Source organism: Lissotriton vulgaris, chromosome 4_1, assembly GCF_964263255.1.
Source record: "Lissotriton vulgaris chromosome 4_1, aLisVul1.2, whole genome shotgun sequence".
NCBI classification, from domain to species: Eukaryota; Metazoa; Chordata; class Amphibia; order Caudata; family Salamandridae; genus Lissotriton; species Lissotriton vulgaris.
In genome coordinates, this window is record NC_141691.1 from 1,362,611,133 (window position 1) to 1,362,623,302 (window position 12,170).

Below are 12,170 nucleotides of genomic sequence, written 5' to 3' on the forward strand. Positions count from 1 at the left end.
CATGATTTTACTGGTGTGCCTTTAAATTTTGATAGTCTTTTGGGTGTCCAGTATGCTCTATGAATAGAAAAAAGATGATTTCTTTTTAGAGCTGCCGGCTTTACACATAACCAGCATTTTTCTACTGATTTTTTCCAAATTAGCTTTAGATCCGTGACTTGTTTGGTAGGTCTTTTCTCCATATTTTTTCAGGTATTATTAAATCCACTTCGCCAGATTCAATTAGAGCCCAGTACCATTTCGAGACTTCCTTTTTTATTGGGGTTTCTGTTATCATTTCTTCTTCTAAGTTGCCCGTGTCTATTGCCCCTTTTGGGATGGTGTTGGCCCAGCTACTCAATTGGTAAAATTTAAACTTTGATACTTTTCCTTCTGTGATTGTTTGTAAATGTTCCCAAGATATTAAGGCATTGTCAACCAGAAGTTGTCCCCATTTTTCAATTCCAAATCGTCTAAGTGGCCTAGATAGCGAGTCTTTTAAACATTCCGGCGTGCCAGGGGAGTCCCATATTGGGGCCATATTGCTGTAATATGGTATCTTTACTGCATTTCTTATCTGGCTCCAAAGTTTAACAGCGTTGTTTAAGATCTTCAGTTTTACTTTTTTGAAAAATTTTGGGTTACCAAATTTGAAGAGGAAATGGTCTTCTCCTTTCGTTAGATGTTGTAAAAAATTTGGGTAAGCATAATGTTCCTTTAGCATGACTCTAAAATTAAATTTTTTAATTGAAAAGATCTGTAATACTCATATATATCAGGGCTTGCTATTCCACCTTGTTCCTTTCTTCTCCCGAGTTTATTCCATGATATTCTTGTACTTTTTGCTGACCAGATAAAACTGGATATTTCTCCTTGTATTTTTTTTAGGGCTTCTTTTTTGAACTCTAACGGAATGTTGTTGAAAAGATAAGTAAATTTGGGAATGATTGCCATTTTTATTGCATTAGATTTGCACAGAAAGCTTAACGGTAGACCTGACCAGGTTTTAAGGAGTCTTCTCATTTCTTTAGCCACTATATTTAGGTTTAGTTGTGGAATTTTTTCCAGCTCTTTTGTTATAGTGATGCCTAGATATTTTATTTTGTCCTTTGAGAAAGGTGAGTTTGGGTTAGTGTTCCAGCTCATTGCCTCTGTCTTACCGTTGTTAATCAAATATCCTGAAACCTTGCCAAAGTTATTCATTGTATCATCAATCGCTGATTTTGAGAGGTTGTAATTATCAGTAAACACCATCAGGTCATCTGCATATAGTGCAACTTTCTTTGACCAGTTTTGATATTTATAGGGTGTTATAAGTGGGTGATTTCTGATAGAGCAGGCCAGGGGTTCGATATATAGGTTAAAAAGCAGTGGAGACAAGGGGCAGCCTTGCCTAGTGCCCCTCTGAATCTCGATGTTACCGGTGAGATTCCCATTTACTGCTATTCTCGCTCTTGGGTTCGTATAAATTTCCTTCACCATATGGACAAAATTTCTCCCTAGATTGTTTTTTCCTATGATGTTATTTAGAAAGGCCCAATTGACGCGATCAAAAGCTTTAGCTGCATCGTACGTAATGACCGTTAGGGGTAGTTTTTCGCAGACAGCAACATCGATTGCTGCCATTAACTCATGTGTAATTTCCTGAATTTGTCTGCCCTTTATGAACCCCTTCTGATCCAGGTTAATCAGTTTAGACATTACTTTTGATAGTCATTTAGCTATTACATTTATAAACAACTTGTAATCACAATTGAGTAGTGAAATCGGCCTATAAGACTCGCATATCTTTGGGTTTTTTCCTGGTTTTAATATAATGCTAATCGTTGCGTCATTCCATGAATCAGGTATCCTATCGTGATCCAAGTAGGTCTTATTCATTACTTCTTTTAGATGCTCAATTAGTGGTTCTTTTAATGCTATGTAGAATTCATTAGGAAGCACATCAGGTCCCGCAGCTTTTCCTCTCTTTAGATTACTTATAGCAGTTCTTACTTCTTCTGGTGTGATTTCACTATTCAGGAAATCCACTTCTTCTTCCGTCAAATTTGGAAGGGGGACACTCAAGATATTTCTTGATATCCTTATCCGATGGATTTATATCTTCTCTATATATTGTGGTAAAGAAATTTAAGAATTCTTGCCTTATTGAAACGTCGTCTGAAAAGGTTGATAATTGATCTTGAGTGTAGATACTTAATATAGTGTTTCTAGTCTGATCCGTTTTCATTTTCCAGCCTAGCATTTTTCCACAACCTTCTCCATATTCATGGTTTGCTAATTTGCTATTCTCCCATTTATCTTGAACTATATTCTCCAGATAGTCCACCAAATTCTCTTTTAAATTGCGACTCTTCTCTTCTAATCTTTCTCTTGATTCTAGAGATGTGCCACTCCCTAGTTGTACTTCTACTTCTTTAATTTCTGTTTCCATCTTTTTAATGTCCAATTTTTTTAGTTTATTCTTGTATGCTCCCAAGCTAAGTAATTTACCTCTTATTACCGCTTTGTAGGCATCCCACGTTATTCTTTTGGGCGTTCCAACAGCATTATCTGCCAAGTAGTGAAGGGAGGTTGTTTTAAGCTGGCCCACACTATGTTCGTCCCTAAGAATCGATCGATCAACAGTCCACCTGGGAGGCAAAAAAGTTTGTGGTAGTAAGAGAGTTAACTGTACTGCCGAATGATCTGATAAATGTGCTGGTAGATGTTCGATACTTTTAACATTGACCCGAAGAGAATTGTTGAGTAAGAAGAAATCTATTCTGGATTTATGGCCTAATTTCTTATTGTGAAAGGTATACGGGAAGTTCTTTTCTCCTTTTAACTTCCACATGTCTTCCAAGTTTAAATCTTTTTTTATAGATCCCTAGCCATTCCCTCATTTTTGGTAAATTCATTTGTTTTGTTGGGGGCATTCTATATATTTTAGGATCCTCTATAATATTAGAATCTCCTCCTACAATAATCGGAGTTGAAAATGTCAAAAGTTCTGAATATAATTTTTGAAGAGGCGCTGGGTCGTCCATATTCGGACCGTAATATCCCGCAATTGTGAGTATACAGTCCTCAATCCTGATTTTAGCCACCGCCCATCTTCCTTTGCTGTCAACTGCTTTGGATTCTAATTTAGCATTCAAGGATTTTTTTATAATGATTGCCACCCCTTTTATGTTGCAGTCTTGTGAGGTGTGTATGCTTGTGCCGACCCAGTGGAGATTTTTTTCCATTTGAGCCCATTCGGACCTTACAAGATGTGTTTCTTGGAGAATAATGATTTTGCTTTCTATCTCTTTTAAGTATTCCAAAATTCTTCTTCTCCTTTTCGGAGTTCTAAGCCCATTAACATTCCATGTTAGAATCTTTATAATCTTTTCTTTTGCCATTTCATATTGATTATTATCTTGCTTTGGGGTTGAGATTGAGACAACCATCTGACTCCCGTACTATTCCTTTTATTTTTCAATTTTGATGATGTTTTTTGATTTTTTTCTCCCTATTTTGCTCCCCACCCGTGTGCATTTAAATTTTGCATATTTATAATACAGTGTGATTCAAAGTTCCCACCCTGAGGAAGCCTCCCTTTTTCTTCTTTCAGGTGTTATTACACCCATTTTCGTGCTCCGTTTCACCAGATGTTTTATTCTTTATTACTTAAGCGCTTCCCATTTTTTTTTCTTTATATTTAGTAGTTAGCTGTTTGTTTTATATAGGATTGTATTGGATTCCCAGTTACAGCCGTTTTCTCCATTATTATTATTATTTTTTTTTTTTTGTTTTTGTTTTTCCAGGTTCTTCTTATGGACCTTACGTAGGTTGCTGTTAAAATTCCTGCCTGCATTATTCCTTACTGAGTTTTTCAATTTCGATTTGGTCTTTTATTTGTTGAATGAGGTTTTCTACCTCTTTTGGCTCCCTTATGTTATGCATTTTATTTCGCCACATTATTCTCAAGGCCGCTGGGAATTTCAATTGCACGTTCGCTCCCAAAGCTTTTAGCTCCTGCATAAGTTGCCCCAGTTCCCATTGCCTGTCTTGTGTGGCTTTGCAGATGTCTGATTTGACTCGAAAAGACCAATTTTCTTTGTTAAAGGTTCCACTTTTCAGTGCCTCACTTAGGATTTTTTCTTTCAATGAGTAGGTTCTGAAATTTACTAAGATTTTCCTCGGAGCTTTTCTCTCCTTGCTTTTCCTAAATGGATCTCTATGGACTCGTTGAATGTCTGCAGTCAAATCACAGTCTTTTGTCCAGGGGAAAAACTCTTCTAGGAGAGATACGACATAAGCCTTAATATCAGACCCTTCCAAATTTTCAGGAACATTTAACACTCTGAGATTATTTCTTCTTCCCTGGTTTTCCAAAGATTTAAGTTTCTCTTTAATGACTTTCTCGCTGTCTTTTAAATGTCGTATTTCCCTTTGATTTATGTCTATCTTTTTACTTAAGGATCCAAGTTCATTTTCAACAGCTGTAACTCTTACCCCTAATTCCTTTAATTTTTGATCTAGATTTTCAACGACCTCTTGGATTTTGTTCTGATTTCCTTCTGATATTGAACATTTTTCTCTCATTTCCGCCAATATTTTGTCCATCATTTTGTCCATACATATCTCCATCATTTTTCCTGTCTTACTTTCACCCAACTGGTCCATATCATGCTGCCCTGATACATCCTCTTGTAGCTCTGTGTCAATCTCTGTTTCAGCTTGCTGCGCCATCAGGGTACTCGGGGTACTCTTATCTGTTTGTGAGGGTTGTAATGGTTGTAGTGACTGAGTTGACTGTATTGGTTGTGTCAGAGTTGACTGCATAGTTACTCCCTCTTCTGCCTCCTCTCCTGCGATTTCCTCTACTTCTTCTTCTTCGGAAGTAGGACTAAGATACAGCCTATCAGGGTCAAAAACTGGTGAGGATACCGTGTCTACCGTATTAACCGCTGAAGGTTGACCACCTCCTCTTACTTGCACCACCTGTTGCACCTTGAAGTATGATCTTAAAGACGGTGTAATCTTAATTTTTTGACCCTTGGTTTTCGCCTTAGCACATCTGATTTTTATACTTTCAGATAATTCCTCTGATCGTGGAGGGTGTTTTAGATTTTTCTTTGTGCTCCTCGGGGTCATGCACTTTCTTGTAGTTGGCAGTAAGTTTTGTTTAGACAGGTTTTGGTTCCTGAGACAATATGAGGACCTTGCACCCCCCTGTTCGGGCCTCCCTAGCACAGACAAAGGGGCTGTTTCTACTAATGGCTTCCTTGATCTTGATCTTGTTGCGTAGACAAATTGGGGGGCCCTCTTCCCTTCTGTTTCTGCAAGTACTGTCCTTTGTCAAAGGTGGGGCTGTATAGTTGCAGCAAGTTTCATCCAGAGTATGTGTTAAGGGGTCTTTTTTAATTTGGTTTTTTATTTCGTTTTCCTCCACTTCTGTACTGTATGGCAGTTTATTGTGTGGCAACTCCTCTCCTCCAGGCGCTCCCACTGAATTAGGAGGTTGGCAACCCTTTTCACTCATCCAGCATGAGTCCGTCAGTATTTGTGGGTTATTGTATTGCTCATTGTTTATCTCATCTTGAGGGTTCACTTGGCATACGTGGGATTTGGAGCTCACAACCACTCCTGAGAGACCCAGTTCGATGGTCTCGGTGCTGCACTGTCGGCGATTCCAGCTTGCAGCACAAGCACACTCAATTGCACTGCTGACTCTGCCGCTCCTACCCCAGAAGAGGAAGGTGATCCCGCCGAGCGTCTTTCGGCAGCTCCGAGCAGCGTCTCGTGCTCTCGCCCATAGCCCGGTATCGAGCGTGAAACGGGTCGCGGACTCACAGTTCTGCCGCGTCACGTCTCTGCTCCACCCAGTCATGCAGATTCCCAATTTCGTTGTAATGCGGCTTGGAACCGGCACGCCGGCTGACCGGCTGAGGTTGGGTCGCGAAAGGAAGACAGTTCAAAAAAACAGCAGAGCGAGCAATGCAATGCAATGCGGAACGCCGCCGCCACTGCTACCGATCCCGCCACAAAGGTAAGCGATCCTTTTCAGGTTGCCTAGTTGAGCTTTCTGTGGAAGTTTTGGGGGCTCTTAGATTGCCCTTTCTTTTCGCAGCGTCTTTAGTCGTTGAAACTATCCCATTCTTATCTCGGGAAGTGCTTTTCAGCTATGTAGTTTTCTGGATCAACCGGAGCTCGCGACCAAGCGTCTCAGCCGGCCGCCATCTTCCTCGCTTCAGAATTAATGCAGTGCAGTTCAGCCAAATGGCTTGTAGGCAGGCACTAGATTGTCAACCACAAAACTGAGACTGGAGTTTAAACGATGGGATGACATCGGCATATTCACATTGGTGGATGTATGGGACGCAGATGGAAAAGTACCATAATGGAAAAGTGGCATTAACATGCCAAGAGGAAGAATACATGATGCCACTCACTAAGGTACGCTTTACAATCCAAACTGACAGCAGACAACGACACCATGGAGGAATCCCCACTACAGAGACATCTTCTTGATGGCAGATAACAGAAAAAGCATTATCATACACAGACCACACTTGCACAATGCACGGAAGGAGTTACTAGGGTTGAAAGAGTGGTGGGAGAAAGACACTGGTGAAACAGATGATGCAATATGGGCTGATGCACTTATATTCCCCAAAGATATAGCAATCAAGACTAGATTCAGAGACATACAATTAAAAATACTACAAAGAATATACTACAGAAGAACACTGCTGCACAAGTGGGGTGTGGCATGAGATGAAAGATGCCTTAGAGGGCGTGGACAACAAAGAAAGATCTATCACACTATCTGGATTTGTCCTAAAATTCAGATATGCAGGAAAAAATTGCGACTCAACTGTCTAAGATAACAGATCCTTTTAAAGGCAGATGCCCCATTGATGCTACTGAGAATCTGGGGACCCACGGATTTAAGGTATGCAGTAGCGAAAGATATTGCTCAAACATAGGATGGGGTAGACTCTCTCACTTTAGAGACAGGTACAGAAGGATGGGAAGCTGCATGACCTTAGAGCAACAGATGTACAGAGATCGAGGATGCCCCAAAAAACCTGAGAAGATATGGGGAGGTTGGGTAAAAATGCAAGACGAAAGTAATTGATGGGGCCGCTGTCAACAGGGGACAGCAATTAAATCTGACTCAATATATATTAAGATAAAGCCCAGAAGAGTGATAGGGCTAGATGTTCGGAATCGAAAGATGATGCTACGCAACTGTTAATAGGAAATCCACATGCACCTCAGAGGCACGGCGCAATACACTGGAAGAGTAATGTGCCCGGGATAAAGATAAGTAAAACTGATGTCATGTTAGTTATCTCATCGTTTTATTCAATTGTACTAAAATTAATAAATTATTGGGTAAAAAAACATTACCGAAATCATGACAGAATCATCATAAAAATCAATACTTATCAATACACTTTAAAGATACAAAGTAAAGATATTACTAATGCACTTATGCAATGTAATGAATCCTGATGTTAAATCTCACAGTGTAAATAACGGTATGGAGAATATGTATACATTTATTCAAGTCTCTTCAAGCCTGCAAATATTTGTTCATCCCTCCAATACTATCACATCTTTAATTAAGATTTGAAATTAATTTATTTTGATTAAAAAAAAAACTTTGCAGTAGGGTTCATATTTTACCTCAATGTCTATATTATTTGGCGATATTTCTTTCTTCACAATTTTATGCTCATTTCCTTTTGGTCCATGGATGTAGTAATGGTATATATGCCTGAAAAGATATCATTGTTGTGAAAAATACACAGGCAAAAAGGCATTCATGAAAAACAAAGCATAGAGTTAACATCACACTTTGTAACGACCAGTCTTTCTCAATATAATTTCTTTTTGACGTTCATTCTCACTCACATAGCAGAAAAACATGTTTAAAATAGATAGATATACATTTGATGTCTCTATAACCTTTTCGGAACATCTTTCAAAGCTGTGCCGGGACAAGGAGTATGGTGAGAGCCTCTTCAACTACACTTGGCTTTAGCAGCTAGTCCTGCTGCTCATCCTGCATCCTGAAATCAAAGTAGACAGAAGCAGCACTGCAACAGCACTAGTCCACTCCCACCAAGAAATGTTGCCCCTGCTCAACCAAATTACCAACATACCTCATTTTCTGCATCGACAGCCAAACATTCTCTATGGGGCCAAACAGCAGCCACATTTTACATCATTCATTACCTAACACACAGAACATCAGGAATAGTAAAACTGCAGCTTCCATTCAGAAACCTATCAGTTAATTACTTATTTAGCAATTCTATAGAGCACTCTATCCAAAATGGGTGTTAATGCACTCACTTGGTAGCAACCACAGATAAACGAATTCCGTTTACACATAAATTAAGACAGAACAATACCAGCAGAAAAGCATTTCCTCAAGGGAAGAAGGAAATTTATTGGTGGAAGGAGAAGAGTACGATATAGCCTAACATACGCATGGTTGTGAATTCAAAAGAAATGGCTTTTTTGAGAGTAGGAGAGGGAGCGAGAGGAGAAACAAATTCAGGTTTCAAACCCGAGCCAATATGTCCTCTCCACTTAGTTTTTGAGGTTAGGTTTGTCTGTTTTTTTGCTACAGGCATGAATTTTTACTGTTCATTACAAATTTTAACAATATTTGATTTTGCTTTTCATAATACATTCATAGTTACTCCTGTAACTTGGAAAGGTTATGCATTTGTTTACTAAGCATTTTGAGCTAAGTGCTATTTTGCTATAAAAGATTAAAAAAGTATATACAGTCTAAAACTCATAAGTTTCAATTTATGATCAAATTGAGATAAGAAAAACAAGTCACATACATATATTCAAGTGAACACTACGAGGTGGGGGTGTAGATTATTTATAAGTCACAATGTTGGAATCTTCAGCTTGTTAATTTCAAATAACATGGTGCGGTTTAGCCTAAAGCACAACATTAGTGGTTGGGTGATAATTTTTTTGAAAGCATAAGCTACTTGTCTATAATGGTGAGTCTCCAGCTTTAGTATCTTTTATAGCATGACAGGTGACTTGAATATTCTTCTCCATGGCAAGTTGGTAATCCTTTGTATAAAAACAGCATGAAACTTTTTGATTGGGCTGTCATTTGTAGAATACACATTTACTCATGTTCAGGTTGTTCTGGTGGCATACGTTCTCTATCCCGAGCCTGAAGAGTAGAAAAATGACCCTGAAGCTAGTCATAATAATAGTATTTACTGTAGGCTTTTTCAAAAGAGGGATGAGAGCTTTATCCAATCTTTCCAGTACCATACCCATGGCCGAGGAGAAATTGCTGAGTTTGGATAAGCTACAGGCTGAATGAGAACAAAATGGTTTCATGAGTTTTATTGGTCAAGCCTCTAACGTAGATCCAAAAGAGATATTAATGATTTGTGATGGCACCTCCAATACAGAAATGGGTAAGAAAGAAGACAACAGGAAATGGGACTCAGTATTTCATAGTCAAAAAGCACACTGAAAGATTTGAAAAGAATTATTAATTTTAAAAATATCCCTCGCTTGATATGGAGCACTTTTAACGTGATTCTCATTAGAAGTGGCCAACGCCTATCTTAAAATAGTCTAGCATCTACCTAGCTGTGAAAAGCAATTTAGTTTACTGTTTATCAGATGCCTCACGCAAAGTCCGCAAGAAACATTCCACTTATTTACAATAACACTTGGCCTCTGCTTGTTTATTAGATAATCTATGGTCAGTAGGTGGTAACCTCAGAGATATGAAAGCAAGCTTTTCAAGGATCTTCAGATCCAAAAGTTCAGATTTTTGCAGAGGTCTTCAAATCTCCACCAACGAAGTTTGTTGAGGATAAGATAAGTGACAAAAAAGGATGCTAACACAAAACTCTGCCCATATTATAGGAATTTTGTAGATCTCAAGTGAGCACTGTAAAACATTAAATAAAACAGGAAATCCCTGTGGTCAGTCAATGGGGCGTCAAGAACCTAGGGAAGATCAGTTCAAATCGTACAATGGTTAAAAAAAAAAATAATAATAATCAGCTCTGTGTCCCAAGTGTTTCTCACGTGAGGCTAAGAGAAAAGTTGAACAAATTCCATACAAAAGCAGGAGTCAATTACTACATCAAAAAGGGCATATATTAGGAGGAGGGGTTAATATTAGAAGGTCTCAATACAGAAGGTAAGAGACGTTGCGCTATTCATTAAAAGAAGGGCTGCTAGGGTAAATGAAAAGGAAGAGAAGCTTGCATCTATAAATATGCTTAGTCTTTAACGCTTTTGAAGATAATGGCTACTATGTCTCCTGATAGAAAGGAGTTGAACTTGCTGAATAACTTAAAGCAGTTAAAAACAGCTTAATACGATGTCTAAAGCCTACTTTCCTCAAGCCTAATTTCAATGACAAAATCCAAATCCAGTTTATGATCTAAAAGTAAAACTTGCCTTCCATAACTTAATGAATATTCTAGTAACACCAGATCTCCAGCATCACCAGGTAGCACCATGTGCCCTTACCCACCCGGAAGAATAGAGTAGAATAGAATAGAATATGTTCTTTTATCGCGCATGGCTACCCGAAAGCCTTCCAGCTCTGCGGACGTGCGGTAGAGAGCAGATGGTGTTTTAAGGGAAAAGCCATGTCTTAAATTGTCTACGGAACGTGAGGTGGTTGGTTTCCTGATGGATGGGGAAAGGCAGGGTGTTCCATAGCCTGGGTGCATTGTAAGAGAAGAGGCGCCCTCCTGTGCGGGACTTCCTGATTCTGGGGACCTCAGCTAGACGTACGTCATTGGAACGAAGGCTCCTGGTTGCTTTGTAGGGTTTAATAAGGTTGGAAAAAATAGGGGGGGGCTATGCCCTGCAAATTTATGTGTGTGATGCAGAGAGCTTTGAAGTGTATTTGCTCTTCTATAGGGAGCCAGTGGAGTGTTTTAAGGCCGGTTTAGCTGATGAAGGGTTGTTAGTGCCTGTAAGGAGTCTTGCTGCTGAGTTCTGGACTACCTTGAGTTTGTGGATAACAGAGGTGGGGGCTCCTAGATAAAGGGTGTTGCCATAGTCCAGCCTCGATAGGATGAGGGCTTGAATTAGAATTTTTTTTTTGAGTTCTCAGGTAGGAGGGGCAGTATTCTTCGTGTTGATCTCAACAGGCCAAAGCATGTGGCTGCTGTTTTTCTGGCTTGGGCTCTAAAAGTGAGCTTGTGATCAAGCCAGAAGCCCAGACTCTATTTCCTTTTTAGGAATGGGGGCAGATCCCATACATGATGGCCACGAAGTATGTGGGTTAAAAATTGTTTGGTTACCCAGTAGCATGAGCTCAGTCTTGTCGCCATTGAGTTTAAGATGGGACTGGCTCATCCAGCTGGCGACTTCTTTGAGACAGGAGCTCAGGTTTGTGGGGGCCTGCTCTGCCTGGTTCAGTGCCACTATAAGCTGTGTATCGTCTGCATTGCTGATAAGTTAAATTCCAAAGGGTGGAAGTATCTCAGCCAGTGGGGACATATACACGTTAAAAAGTGTGGGGCTTAGGGAGGAGCCCTGAGGAACCCCGTACTGCACAGGAAGTGGTCGAGAGTGGGTATTACCTTCAAGCACCAGGAAGTATCTTCATTCAAGGAACGATTCCAGCCAGGAGAGGGCCCTACCTGTCACTGCCAGTTTTTTGAGCAGTTGTACAAGGGTACGGTGATTCACCGTATCGAAGGCTGCACTAAGGTCTAGGAGGATGATGGCTACGGACCCTCCCGAGTCCAAGATCTTTCTGGACTCCTCCACCACCGCCACTAGTGCAGTCTCCGTGCCCTGTCCCGGGCGAAAGCCGGTCTGGGAGCCATGAAGTAGTTTGAAGGTTTCAAGATATGCAGGTAGTTGGCGGTTCACATATCTTTCCGCAACCTTACTAATGCCAGGGAGAAGAGAGATAGGGCGATAATTGGACAACTCTCTTGGATCCAGATGGGGATTTTTCAATAATGCTTTCATAGCAATCTTCCAGCCCTGGGGTACTGAACCAGATTCTAGGGAGGAATTAACCAGATTGACAATAGGAGGGATAATGACAGACAAGGCAGACTTTAGTATGTTAAAAGGGGCTGGGTCCAGGGGAGAACCACTCTTGATCATATTAAGGATAGGAGGAAGGAGTTCCTCATTGAGTGGGACAAAGGATTCAATCTTGGGGGATTATTCTG

At 40.0% G+C, this 12,170-nt stretch overlaps 1 protein-coding gene across 1 annotated transcript in view; it reads right to left on the minus strand.

Annotated features, from left to right (window-relative positions):
* SMCHD1 (structural maintenance of chromosomes flexible hinge domain containing 1) overlaps positions 1 to 12,170 on the minus strand; it is a 2,274,803-nt gene that overhangs the window by 1,988,094 nt on the left and 274,539 nt on the right. The window contains exon 9 of the mRNA XM_086965602.1: positions 7,645 to 7,735. Coding sequence (XP_086821728.1) covers positions 7,645 to 7,735 — 91 coding nt within the window. The remainder of the gene's footprint in view (positions 1 to 7,644; positions 7,736 to 12,170) is intronic.